This window comes from Liolophura sinensis, chromosome 2 (assembly GCF_032854445.1).
Source record: "Liolophura sinensis isolate JHLJ2023 chromosome 2, CUHK_Ljap_v2, whole genome shotgun sequence".
Lineage (NCBI taxonomy): Eukaryota > Metazoa > Mollusca > Polyplacophora > Chitonida > Chitonidae > Liolophura > Liolophura sinensis.
Window position 1 is genome coordinate 15,159,485 of NC_088296.1, and position 15,000 is coordinate 15,174,484.

General features: G+C 40.9%; 1 protein-coding gene across 1 annotated transcript in view; it reads left to right on the forward strand.

Moving 5' to 3' along the window:
* The window catches only part of LOC135462518 (deleted in malignant brain tumors 1 protein-like), a 12,331-nt gene extending 554 nt beyond the window's left edge, over positions 1-11,777 (forward strand). Inside the window, 7 exon segments of the mRNA XM_064739743.1 lie at positions 1-104; positions 2,011-2,158; positions 2,367-2,545; positions 3,946-4,099; positions 4,389-4,646; positions 9,379-9,560; positions 11,641-11,777. The exon segment at positions 1-104 is cut by the window's left edge and continues 6 nt beyond it. Coding sequence (XP_064595813.1) covers positions 1-104; positions 2,011-2,158; positions 2,367-2,545; positions 3,946-4,099; positions 4,389-4,646; positions 9,379-9,560; positions 11,641-11,777 — 1,162 coding nt within the window.
* The last annotated feature ends 3,223 nt before the right edge of the window (positions 11,778-15,000 follow it).

Genomic DNA, 15,000 nt, shown 5'->3' on the forward strand with positions numbered 1-15,000 from the left:
AGGGAACGAGACTCGCATACCCCAGTGTTCTCATCCTCCTTGGGGAGAAAATAACCGTGGGCATCACGAAGACCTCGGTTTATTATGTTCAAACGATGCAACAGGTAAGACAAGCAGATGTTTAACTGGTAGATTTGTATTGTTCATCTCTATCATACAAAAAATCCATTTTTATTATATATTTTAATTATTAGGAATCCAAAAAAAACATGCTTTGGCATGTACTAATACGTTGTCCTGCTCCTCCTAGGTGTAATTACGTGTAACCTCATTTCATTTATTCACATCATATGCTAATTATAACAGATATATGCCCCAGAATAGAGCGCTGAGATACCATTCGTCATGGGAACTGGCACAGAAACGCAATCAGTATGAAGGACGCATTGACTTTAAAGCTTCAAAACTAGGACAGAGATACATTTCAAAAGCTATGCAATTGGCTACACGAAGTCTACCTAATCTAAATCGGCGTGCTTTGTCGCACGAGCTACATGTACACACGAGTTCGGCAATCAATCTTCAAGAATCCCATTTGATTCTTCACATTTGATTTCATGTTATCACATAACCACCGTGAATATCATGAGTCCGGTAGAAGTTGACGATTAGTTTATAAAGGACTCTCGCGAACAGGCAGCGATTGACCACGATCAATAGATCACAACGAATCGCAGTTTGTGGTCATAGAAAGTCACAGATCGGGTGTTACTGGGCGTGGAGGGAATGTTTTTCTAGCTTGAGTGAGTTATTTGCTGCAGTTGATGCTTAATGCCAAGAAAACAATTTGCAGACATGGTCGTCAGTTGTTCGCTATCAAAGGGCCTTGATTCGCTGATGATCACAGAGAACCAGTACCCCAGTGGCGCTTCCGTGTTTCGGAATTGAACTCTGTGTAATTATTGTTGAAAGGTCTTTTTTTCTGCCAGTCTGTCTTTTTGGATGAAAGGGTTCATGCATGGTATTGAAATAAAGGAAAATGTCTAACCTTTGGGCATGTGCGAGTTTTAAGGTTACACATGCGCAATTCAGGCGACTTGATTCAAGATTTGCCTCCAAAGGGAAGTGTGAAGGAGCACTGATTGGGTAATCTTGCCATACAAACATTTTGCTTTCTTGATGAACTCTAAATTTCGGCACTGCTAGTTTGTAACTAGTTAAAATAAATCGTATTTGTATAGAATTGTGTGTGTTTTGGATAGAACTGAAAACGTTTTGCCAGTGTTACTTCCTGTCACCCTGTAGAATACTAAGGTACATGTAACAGAATGCGATGACTTAACTACCAGTAATCACAGCTCATTAAAGGTGCTAATGCTGGGTCGATTTTTTGAGATGTTGTAGAGCAAACTGCAAGCTGCATGTGGTGGTGTGGCATTGCACCAGGCGAACTTTAGGGCATACACATTTTTGAGGTTGAACTCTACAAATTTACTACGTGAATAGTAAGGGAAATCAATGCGCTCGTGTAACTTTAATGTCGAAAGCGGACAAATCTGGGTGAGAGGACACAAGGAGACAGGTGTCGATGAGGTTGTGTTGTTACGCACCCTTCCCATCTGCTGGTATAGAAAGGTTTAGATTTTGACGGCCAAGAGGTCAAGATTTTATTTGCTGCTTTTTCACAGGCTGATCAAGTATGCACCAAAGCGTTTTGGCCGCTGAGTGTTTCGGAATGTGTTACAACATTAAACGATAACATTGTCGCCTATCAAAAATTGACAACAGCTGTCTGATGGCATACCTTAGTTGCTTAACCACAGATCTTTCGTTGAACATTACAGAGGAAAGTGCAGAACATGGAACGTTTAGCTTTTCAGTCACAAACCGCGGTTCTCATGCTGCTAAAACTTCAGTTTCAGGAACGAGGTTTTCAAAAGTACAGATGTACCGTCCTGAAATGCTTAAATGTGACCCCAATCTATACATTAACGAACACTAAAGCCTTAAGCTCTGAACGGCGTTATATTGTACTCATACAACTGCAATTAGCTAAACCTTTACTTTCAGAAGGAATCAGCCTCGTAGGTGGACAAAAAACAGCAACCAGTCAAAGCGGACGTTTGGAGGTTTTCTACTTCGGTGTATGGGGGACAGTTTGTGACAACAACTCCAACAAACGCACAGCCAATACTCTTTGCCGCATTCTTGGCTACAGGTATGCTGTGTACATGCAAGGAGCGGGGAATCTTAACTGTTAAACGATGGTTTTAAGGGTTCATTTTGAAAATGAATAAAATAGATGTTTTTGCGAGGAGAATATTCGCTATCCTGTAAATACTACGCTCCTTTACGCAGTTTTATAGAATGTGTGTCAGATTAACTCAACCAATTTTTTCCTTCTGAATTCTGCTGGTTTGCTACAGCCATGGCTATCCGGTCACTCGAGCAGGATTTGGAGAAGGTACTGGGTTTATTTTGTTGGACGGTGTGGTTTGTTCAGGGAACGAAACTCGCATATCTCAGTGTTCACATGCTCCTTGGGGAAATAATAAATGTAGGCATGGCCAAGACCTTGGTTTGGTGTGCACTAACGATACAACAGGTAAGCCTATAAAGTATAAACAAATGATTCACAAGGAAGCATTGCCTATTTACAGATGTAAGCCGGCTCTTCATGATGGCCTTAAAAGCATTGAAGATTCAGAAAATGTTGACTTTTACAACACCAATGCTGTTGTAGTTTCCCGTTTTTACATTCTAAGCTGATTTAGTATGATTCCACAGTTTTTTATACCATACCTGTGTATGTCTGTAACATTCACCTATTACCCACGGCTTTAAGGTCATAATAGGCTATTGTGTACATAATGGCTATCTGTTATGTAATCTCCCTGTTTTATTCTCCTTTATCTACATATATATCTTACGGTGATTTAACACTTAGACCGCATTTTATGGCTTTGTCTCTAAACCTGTGCATATATATCGGTAATGTTCTCCATGAAATTACGGTAGCACTGTTGGTAGAGCGTCCGTGTCGTGAGCGGTAGATCCAAGGTCAATCCTGGGTCACACCTAGGACTTATAAAGAAGAAGTTGTAATTTCCTCGCGTAGCGTTCAACATTTAGGGAATAGTGTCAAGACTGGTTACCCGTATCAGTAAAATGGCTCGGGTGGTGTGGTTTACTTGCCTTCGGTAAGCCCTCTCAGTGAAGCAGCACTAGATAAAAGAAAAGTGGAAATCTGCCCTGTGTCCATAGTTGTAAGTGCGACGTTAAACCCCAAGCACTCACTCACTCACTCACTCACCGTGAAATTTAGTTTTCATGATAATGACAAAATAAGGTGTCAAAATATTGAGTCGTGGAGTTTTGGAGCTGCTCCACTTGTGTATTATAGTTCAAATGTCCTCCGCTGGTACAGGAGGGGATATATGTTAAATACTCCACAGGAATTCTTATTACACTGGTCAGGGGAAGCCGCCATGGCATTTGTAATAATGCTAAAATTAATCAAGCTCCTCTAAATGTTAACCTTATCGAGTGGTGGCACTATTGTGATCGTACATAGCCGCACAATCGCTTTAAGGACTGTCTGGGCACTTATCATCAGGTCCGGAATTTATATATTTATTTGATTGGTGTTTTTACTCAAGAAATTTCACTTATACGACAGTGGCCAGCATTACGGTGACAGTGTACTGCCGGAAAGGAACCCAGCGTAAGATGGACTTCCTTTCCGGCAGAACTCAAAGGAACTCAGAGCGACCGCATTGGTGAGAGGCTGCTGGGTCATCAAGTAGAGTATGATGAGGTTGCCCATGACGTAGTGATTGACAGACAAATATCTAGAGACAGTTACGATAACAGTCCTGTACTCAGAGTAACTTTGCCGCACAACCACTGACCCTTCCTTGAGCAATGCACAGAGAAAGTTGCAACAGATAATCTGAACTCCTCAGTCATGCATGGCCTGCAGTTCACATGTAACTAAAACTCTAGTTGCAGAAAAAATCAGGCTTGCAAATGGATCAACGACAGCAACCACTCTAAGCGGACGACTGGAAGTTTCCGCCTTCGGCATATGGGGAACCGCTTGCGACGATAAATTCTACACACTCAGTGCCAATACACTTTGCCCCATTTTCGGTTACAGGTGTGTTGTATACATATGTATTTCAGGAATCCTGTTTAGTAAACGACGAGTTTAAGTGTTCATTGTCATTCGATGGGTTTAAGTATTCTATGCTAACAATGCAGAAGCAAAACAAAAGTCATTTTTGATTCTGGCATATTTTCAACCTTTATACATGTATTTTGGTTTGTGGACACCCTCACTCTTGTTGCCTTAGTACACTGTTTACGAAACTGTTTCCTCTGTAACATGCCCTAGTCTTCAGTTAGGCCTATTCATATTTGTTCCAAATTCCGCGGGTTTAATACAGCCGTGGATATCCGGTTAACAATGCTGGGTTTGGGGCGGGTACTGGGGTAATCTGGTTGGACGATGTGGCGTGCTCAGGGAACGAGACTCGCATATCCCAGTGTTCACACCGTCCTTGGGTGGAAAACGTATGTCAGCACGATGATGATCTCGGTTTGGTCTGTTCAAACGATACTACAGGTAGGGCTACAGAGTTGAAACATCTGACTCAACGCTCCCTCAACGTTCCCGGTGGAGACTATAGGTTTACTCCCGGCAGGTTAGTCTGTCAGTCCATCAGACTATCAGACTATCGGTCGGTCAATTGTCAGTTCATCAGTACATCAGTCTGACAGTCCGCCAATCAATCAGTCCATCAGTCCTTCAATCCATCAGTCTGTCAGTTCAGTCCAACAGTCTATCAGTCTACCATTCCGCCAAACAGCCATTCAGTCCATGAGACTATCAGTCCGTCAATCCGTCAGTCGGTCAATCCGTCAGTCAATCAATCCGTCAATCCGTCAGTCCATCAGCCCGTCTGTCCATCAGTGCATCAGTCCGTCAATCCGTTAGTCCATCAGTCCATCTGTCCGTCAGTCCGTCCATCAGTCCATCAGTCCGTCAATCCGTCAGTCTGCCAGTTCAGGAGTCCACCAGACCGCCATTCAGTCCATAAGACCATCAGTCCGTCAATCCGTCAGTCCGTCAATCCGTCAGTCTGTCAGTCCGTCAGTTTATTAATCCGTCAATCCGTCAGTCCATCAGTCCGTCAATCCGTCAATCCGTCAGTCCATTAATCCGTCTGTCCATCAGCCCATTAGTTCATCAGTCCATCAGTCCGTCAATCCGTCAGTCTGCCAGTTCAGGAGTCCGTCAGTCTATGGGTCTACCAGTCCGCCAGACTGCCATTCAGTCCAGAAGACCATCAGTCCGTCAATCCGTCAGTCCGTCAATCCGTCAGTCTGTCAGACCGTCAGTCTATTAATCCGTCAATCCGTCAGTCCATCAGTCCGTCAGTCCATCAGTCCATCAGTCCGTCAATCCGTCAGTCCATTAATCCGTCTGTCCATCAGCCCATTAGTTCATCAGTCCATCAGTCCGTCAATCCATCTATCCGTCACGAATCACTCTTTTGCGCTTTTTTTAAACGCCAGTTTACCATATTAAATCCCATCTCGGTGTATTAATTCACTATGACAAATTACAGGTCAAAATTAATTATCGGACCGTTCCATACATTTCGGAATTTTCCGGACATTTTTGCCTCAAACGATTTGTGATTTTGAATGAGATACCATTCCCAGTCCAATGTTGACTTAGTTCAAAGCCAAACTGACCATTGTTGCGTGGTAACATACGATTACCGCGTTTATACTGAAATTCCAGCTCAGATTGTATTTCATCAGAAATTGCCATATACGCTTAACTGGTGGATTAGAACAGGTAAAGTCAACATGGTGTTGATAGCTTGGAAGAGGAGCAGTTTTTCGACTGAAACCCAGTTAAACTTGATACGATTTAAGTTAATATTTGTTTTCCCATGATCTATAGTACATGTGATAGTCAATGTGAAACCATTTTATTAATTTGACACATTTATTTTTTGATTTGATTGGTGTTTTATACCGTAGGCAATAACATTTCACTTATACGACCCTGGCCAATAATGTGGTGGGAGGAAAAGGCCAGCACACTTTGCCACTCAGCCACTCTAGGTAAAATAGTTCATTCCCACAAGCCGAATACATGTTCCAAGCAATATTGTGTTGCGTGTTGGACTGTGACGGCAATTAGCGGATTACGATCTTATCTATGGGACGGTGTGCATATCTATGGGAAGGTGTACATATCTATGGGAAGGTGTGCGTTTTATGGGAAGATGTGCATTTTATGGGAAGGTGTGCATATGTATGAGATGGAGGGCATATCTACAGGAAGGTGGACATATCTAAGGGAAGTTGTACATATCTATGGGACGGTGTGCATTTTATGGGAAGATGTGCATTTTATGGGAAGGTGTGCATATGTATGGGAAGGTGTGCATATGTATGGGAAGGTGTACATATCTACGGGAAAGTGTGCATAGCTATGGGAAGATGTGCATATCTATGGGAAGGCGTGTATATCTACTGGAAGATGTGTGTAGTTATGGGAATGTGTGTATATCTATGGGAAGGTGTATATCTGTGCGCAAGTGTGTATATCTATGGGAAGTTGTGTATGTGTGTGAAGGCGTTTATATCTGTGCGAAAGTTTGTATATTTATGGGAAGGTGTAAATAGTTATTGGAAGGTGTGTATATCTCTGAAAAGGTGTGTATATCTGTGCAAAGATGAGTATATCTATTTAAAGGTGTGAATAGCTATTGAAAAGTGTATATCTCTGAGAAAGTGTGTATACCTGTGCGAAAGTTTGTATATCTATGGGAAAGTGTGTATATTAATGGGAAAATGTACATGTCTATGGGAAAGTGTGCATGGCTATGGGAAGATGTGCATATCTATGGGAAGGCGTGTATATCTATGGGAAGCTGTGTGTAGTTATAGGAATGTGTGTATATCTATGGGAAGGTGTATATCTGTGCGCAAGTGTGTGAATGTATTGAAAGTTGTGTATGTGTGTGTGAAGGATGTGTATATCTATGGAAAGGTGTGAATAGCTATTGGAAAGTGTGTATATCTCTGAGAAATTGTATATATCTGTGCGAAAGTGTGTATATCTATGGGAAGGTGTGTATAATAAAGGGAAGATGTACATGTCCATGGAAACTTTCCACAGCACATGCTGAAAATTCATCGGTGAATTGCTTACGCTCGGTGCTTTACACCAGGTACTTCGATTTGGCGTACCAATGCGGTCGCTGTGAGTTCAAGTCCAACTCATGCTGGCTTCCTCTACGGCCGTACGTGGGGAGGTCTGGCAGCAACCTGCAGATGGCCGTGTGTTTCCCCCGGGCTCTGCAAGTTTTCTTATCACCGTAATGCTGGATGGCGTCTTAAAAGTGAAATTTTCTTGAGTTCAGCGTAAAACATCAATAAAATAAATAAAGCGATATCGCGTTAAACAGCAATCAAATAATTAAAGAAATGCACCTAAGGAACGCTTGGATATACTATGAACTGGCGAAAACTGGAAATGTTGTAACTTGTAAGACCTGAAGTTTTAATCAAATCTATTTTGAAATACCTTTTATATACTTTATTATCGACAACTTATATACTCTGAATACTAATTTCACTCATCGCCTAGAACATACCCAGCGTCATTCGAAATTCATTGTAGTTGCCTATTTTATATAGTTTTTTAGTTGACGACTGGTATACGAATGTTTGTTTCGACGCACAGATACTGTTCTATTGACCTAAACTGTAATTTTCAGAATCTTATCCTCTTATACTTGTTAATGGCGAGGAAACTTCGTCTGGTGTTACTGGACGTTTGGAGGTCTTCTACATCGGTACCTGGGGATCAGTGTGTGATGATCGTGTGAACGCAGTGACGGCAAAGACTCTTTGTCGCATTACTGGATACAGGTATTTTTAAACACGTGCATATTTACATAAACTTATAAAAATAACATTAACAAAAATATATCAAATAATAAATCATAGATCAAAAAGGAAAGAACCCTCAATGCTCTGTTAGAAAATACTTATGTGTATTTTGTGTGTGAATGAAGTACATATAAATGCATGTATCATGTGATGATACAAAACTGAGTTTTGTTTCATTTACCTTCCGGTATTTATTGGCATTTTTCTGCAATATGTTTAAGGTCCTAAGATGGCATTTTTATTGGCGCAATGACCCAGGAGCCTCTGAAAAATGTGGTCGCTGTGAGTTTAAGTCCAGCGCATGCTGTCTTTCTTCCCTGTCGCAAAAAGTGGCAATATCTACAAGCAGCCGGAGGATCCTCGTGGGTTTCCATATGTCTGGTGTCTTCAACATGATGCTTCAGTAGCAGCAGCACTTTGACCGTGTGGCTCTGCTGCAGGAAGCAACAGAATATGTACACATACCTAATGGCTCCCCGTCGTGATACCACGTACCACCCAAAGCATACAGACACACATATATGTACATTTATTCTACAGTTTCTTGATGCGGTCGCAGTGAGTTAAAGTCCAGCTCATTCTGGCTTCCTCTCCGGCCGTACATGAGGAGGTCTGCGAGCAACCTGCGGATGGTCGAAGGTTTTTCCGTACCATGCCCGGTTTCCTCACACCATAATTCTGGCCTCCGTCGTATACGTGGAATATTCTTGAGTGCGACGTAAAACACCAATCAAATAAATAAATAAATAAATAAATAAATTAATAAATACAGTTTCTTGGAAAATTAAGTCGGAATTTCGAAAAAAATTCTAACGATAAAACTGGGAATCCATACTATGCCAAAACCGAAAATTCACCACTGATCTTCAAGCAGATGTAGTTGACTATGCAGGACGATAATGGAGCCGATAAACCGCCCTGTTACTCAATTATGACTTCTTATTTATGTTAAGTATTTGTTTTTAAAAAGTTTTTGACACTGCAGTACTTGCGACTGGGAAGAATTTCGGGTGTTAAGAAAAGAAAACCACGGACATTTCACAAGTAAAATATGATCTTTCCCCGTACATGTACCTTTATATGCATGATGGCCAGATCTTCACTCGCAGGAGCGAGTTCCATGTGCATGCCTGCCATATGTGTGAGACGCGCTGGTGACATTGTGGCATAAAGGACCACCATAGTTTCCAATGTTACGAATATGTTTCAAGTTCTTTATTGTGATCCCAACCTACATCAACCATGAAGACACAAATAATATAACCTCAATTATTTAGAAAGTGGCGTGGAGACAGATCTGCTGGACCACAAATATTTTTCAGGACGTTCTTGGTAGCGAAGCCATGTGATGTGGCATGTTACAGATACTGAAAGCACGAAGTTACGTCAATCAAAACATACATGTACATATGGTTGAAAGGGAAAATAATGTTTTTTTTCCCATTACATTGTTTGCAGCGAAGGAGTCGAATTGCCGAATGCGTATTTTGGACAAGGGACTAGACAGATTTGGTTGAACGAAGTTCGTTGTTCTGGGAACGAGACTGTTATATCAGAGTGCTCAACTTGGGGGTGGGGAATTCACAACTGCCGTCACAACGAGGACGTGAGTTTGGTCTGTTTTAACCCAAACCCCCAGGGTGAGTCTTTAATAATCTGCAGACACCTGCATTTAATTATCTGTATTTTTACGGCCATGATATCAGTGGCCCACATGTATCTTGTCATATTTTGCTCGATACGCCGCTAACAATATGGGCGTGATTCTCCGTCATATGTCTACCTGGGGAATTCCCCATGACATACATGTTTAAAAGTTGCACCATTCAATGAAATGCTGTTGGACTGGAATATGGAACGAATGTCGTTTGAGTCTTGTGGGAATCTCGACTGAATCTCGCGTTGTTGCCCTAATCTCGACCTAATCTCGACCTAATCTCGACTAAATCTCGCACTGTCGTTTAGATATCGCCGTTCCTGTTTTGGAGAAAGATGTAGGACAGAACATGGCCGCATCCATCTTCCATTGCTGCCGCACAAAGTTCAATCACTCACAGTTAATTAGATTGTGTGAAAACATACTACATGAAGTTAACCCCAACAGAAGACAGCAGAAAGTGTATTGGAGCCCACATTTACTGACGTGTATAGATCGTCACACAGAAAGAGTGGACTGAATGAAATATATTGAGGAAGCTGGAAGACAAAAGTGTTTTCAGATTGAGGTTTTCCACTTGTACTTTTATTTGAGTTATCGAAGAGGGGCCTCTATGGTATAGCAGTTAGCGTGCTGGCACTGCACATTGAAGCAGTAGCCAATCACCAATGCGATCCCTGTCTTTCCAAGTGTAGTTTATGCTCTCCTACTATAGAGCCGTCAATGGCCTGAAGAAGCCGGACAGAGAGTAGCTGCTGACAGACCTATCAAACGACCTGAGAGGAAGATAATATGAGCTGATTTTGAACTCACAAGGACCGCATTAGTGAGAGGCTCCTGGGCCATTGTGCGTGACTGGAATGCTAACATAAGGTTATTGTGACTGGATGTGACGCCATGGTCGATCTCTGTCGTGATTTTCCAGTACGACAGGACTATCAATATGCTGTCATCGTGGCAGGCTGGCAGGAGAGAAACACAGTCCTATGGTGGTGTTTTGATTTATGTATTTACTTGATTGGTGTTTTACGCCAAACTGAAGAATATTTCACTTATACGACGGTGGCCAGCATTATGGTCGTGGGTTATTCGCAGGTTGCTAGAAGACCTTGCCACCTACGGCCGGAGAGGAAGCCAGTGTGAGCTGGACTTGAACTCACAGCGACGGCATTGGTGAGAGGCTCTTGGGTCAGTACGCTGCGCTAGCGCGCTAACCGACTGAGCCACGGAGGTAGCCGATGGTGAGTCGCTGTCAACTGTTGGTGAAGAAACGTAGGGGTTATTAAATTCCAATTACATGTCTATCATACCATGGGTAGTAATATGATTAAGACGTACAGCATAAAAAAGTAGAGTAGCCACGACAGTGTGATAGCTGGCAAATGATTAGGCTTTTGTTAATTTGCCTACGTCTTCCTCTTCGACTGTACGTGAGAGGGTCTCTCCCAGCAACCTGCAGATGGTCGTGGGTATCGCCCGTGCTCTGCCCGGTTTCCACCCACCATAATACTGGCCGCCGTCGTATAAGTGAAATATTCTTGAGTACGGCGTAAAATACCAATCAGATAGATAGATAGATAAATAAATAAATAAATAAATAAGTAAATAAATAAATAAATAAATTTCTTTTAGTCGGGGTTTTATTTTAACTGTTGATTTAAATACCTAAATAGTAGAAAATTACAAATCACCTAGCATCATGGCTTACGCACAATTAGGTAAAAAATGCAGTGATGTTAACTGGACGTCACTGGTCAAGAATTACTCAAAATGCTGTATTGACATTGAACGTATTTACTACATTCTTAAAACAGCAGACAGAAAGGGGGCTAGTGTGATCAATATTTCCAGCGTATAATAGACCTGTCCATTAGAGATATTATTTCTTCCAAGCAAGAAATTGTGCCATCTGAACGAAATAATGTTCCCTTATTCCTAAATCCCCAGAACAAAAAAGAGAAAAATATGGACTGTGTAAACTCTAAACCTCTAGAATATTGACACGAATCCTACGGAGTCTGTGGTCTGAAGTTGTGCCTTCTATCAAGCCGTTCCCTTTTCAGAGGAGCTATTGACCAGACTGGTTGACGGCCATCGGAGCCCAAACTATCTCACCGGGCGCCTGGAAATATTCAATGGTGGACTCTGGGGCGCGGTGTGCGAAGAGGGCTTTCGTCTCTGCTCCTGTAATCTGTCGTAGTCTGGGCTACAGGTATGCATTTTACTTTTCATGAAGCGTTTTACTTTCTTTCCCCCAATTATTTTAAACATTCGATTTGATTACTGTCTAACGCCATGTCGGGAATTTTCCAGCCACATTGAAGTACACCTAGGTGGAAACAACGTACCATGTTGTCTTCTACAGACGAGTGATATTTCTTTTTTTTTAATATTTAATTTGGAATTACAGGTACGTAATAACATGCTTGAGGGAAGTGATTTGTAATCTATACGTTATATCGTCTAAATGAAAGCGAGAGCATCAGTAATATATAAGGTGCCGCGGACCAAATTTTGAAGGCGCGCTCATTTACTTTGAGCCTCGTTTGTAAACTTTACTCAAACTTTGATTTTTATTTAAATTTGTATTGATACATTAATTGTTACCTCTCTTTTCTGGTACATTTAAATTATAAAGTTTAGCCTTCATTCAAGGGTAAACTTTAAAATTATAAAAAAAAATTCTGTTAATAAAACTGTTCTGTATTGTTACATACAGAAAATTTCAATTTACTAGCATTAGAATGGTTGAAGTGACTGGTTTGAGGTAAATATCAGATTCCCACCTACCTTATTTATAGTGCTCAAATGATTCTCAAAGTTGAAAATGATCAAACTGCACACGCTTTATACATGTTAGCTATTTTATTACCGATATTAAACGTATCACGGCTGATATTTTGTGAAAGTCAACTATTTCTTCTGTTCTAATATAGTCGCAAAAAATTTGGGATTTGCAGGTATAATTGATTTCTTTTTCATCATCTTCTGTGTCGCCTGTTTCAAGATTATGGAGTAGGGGGCGCATTTGTGTGTTTTTTATTTTTAAATTAGAAATGGGAATAAGGTTCCCCGATCCAGATCTGGAACAGGAAGTGGGCCAGTATGGATGGACAACGTACAATGCTTAGGAAACGAAACTAACATCTCACAATGCCTTCGTGGAAACTGGAGAAATACTTCCTGCACCCATTACCACGATATAGGATTATACTGTTACAACACAACATTTACAGGTATGTCCTTGCATTTTGGTTGCAACTGCTCGACTGCCATATATTTATCATTTTCACTGAATAAATAAGTTCAGGTAAGCCTTGCCCAAAGTTATGAAGTCATATGACTTTTTGGGCTAGGCAGACGAAAATATCACGCACAGCTTATCTTTTACAGCAGTTCTGATGTTAGAAACTTCGTTAGAAAGTTCGGTACCCTTCAATTTGCTCTCTTCTTGGAAATGTCGAAATCCCTGTTGGAATTCTCAAAGTGTCAAATTTCACAAAATTTTAAACAAAAAGATTATCCATGCCGATTGACAGATTACACTGATTAGGGAATCCACTGATTGTTTGACTGACTAATTGATTGGCTGATAGGCTGATTGGCTTATTAGTTGAATGGCTGTTCGGCTGATTGATTGATTGATTGATTGATTGATTGATTGATTGATTGATTGATTGATTGATTGATTGATTGATTGATTGATTGATTGATTGATTGATTGATTGATTGATTGATTGATTGATTGATTGATTGATTGATTGATTGATTGATTGATTGATTGATTGATTGATTGATTGATTGATTGATTGATTGATTGATTGATTGATTGATTGATTGATTGATTGATTGATTGATTGATTGATTGATTGATTGATTGATTGATTGATTGATTGATTGACGTTTCTGCTATGGTTTATTAAATCAGTGTTTCTGGATGCAAGTTATATTCTTATGCCTCACAACTGTCTCACAGTCTGCAAGCGACAGATGTATTACACACACCACCTGACTTTTCCTTTACCCCAACAAATGTATTACCCACACAACAATCTGACTTTTCCTTCACCCCAACAAATGTATTACCCACACAGCCATCTGACTTTTCCTTCACCCGACAGATGTGGTACCCACACAACCATCTGACTCTCAAACATCCCCCTTCCACGCTCCAAACATTTGGTCTATTTTCCACCCAAACATCGAAATATCTTCCACCCAAACAATTTCTCCAAAATGTTTGACGTATCATCATGTAATTTATCTTCTGGGCAAATATCTCACACATCATCTGCTTAAACAACTCACGTGTCTTTCATCTAAATATTTTACGTATCCCCCACTCAAACATTTGGTTTCACCTCACAAACATTTCACGTATAATGCACAAGCATCTCACGTATCTCCCATCCATACATTTGGTTTTACCACACAAACATCTCACGTCTCCCCTATCCAAACATTTGGTTTCACCACACAAGCATCTCATTTATCCTCCACCTAAACATTTGGCTTCACCACACAAGCATCTGATGTATTCCCAATCCAAACATTTGGCTTCACCACACAAGCACCTCTTATACCCCCTCCACCCCCCCCCCCCCCACCCAAACGTTTGGTTTCACCACACAAACATCTGACGTATCCCCTATCCAAAACTTTGGTTTTACCACACAAGCATCTCATTTATCCCCCACCTAAGCATTTGGGATCACCACACAAACATCTGATGTATTCCCAATCCAAAACATTTGGTTTCACCACACAAGCTTGTCACGCATCTCCCATCCAAACATTTGGTTTTACTACACAAGCATCTTACATATCCCTCACTTTCACATTTGGTTTCATCACACAAGCATCTCATGTATCCCCCATCCAATAATTTGGTTTTACCAGACAAGCATCTCACATATCCACCATCCAAACATTTGATTTTACCACACAAGCGTCTCCCGTATCCCCACAACAACTTTTGGTTTCACCACACAAGCTTCTCAAGTATCCCCCACCCAAACATTTGGAATTACCACACAAACATCTCAAGTTTCCCCATCCAAACATTTGGTTTAACCACACAAGCATGTCACGTTTCCCCCAACCAAACATTTGATGTTACCACACAAACATCTCACACATCCCCTACCCAAAGATTTGGTTTCACCACACAAACATTTCACGTATCCCTCACCCAAAAGTTTGGTTTCATCATACAAAGGTTTCAAGTATCCCCTACCCAAATGTTTGGTTTCAAACATATAACGTATCTTTAATCCGAATATTTCACGTATTTCACTTATTATTAACAGTATTTATGACGAATTTTGGACCTACTTTGTCGTTTCTATGAATACAAGAGCTGGTGTCTCTCTTTGTCACATTTATAATAATAATTTTGTTACGGTAATCATACGAACCTTTGG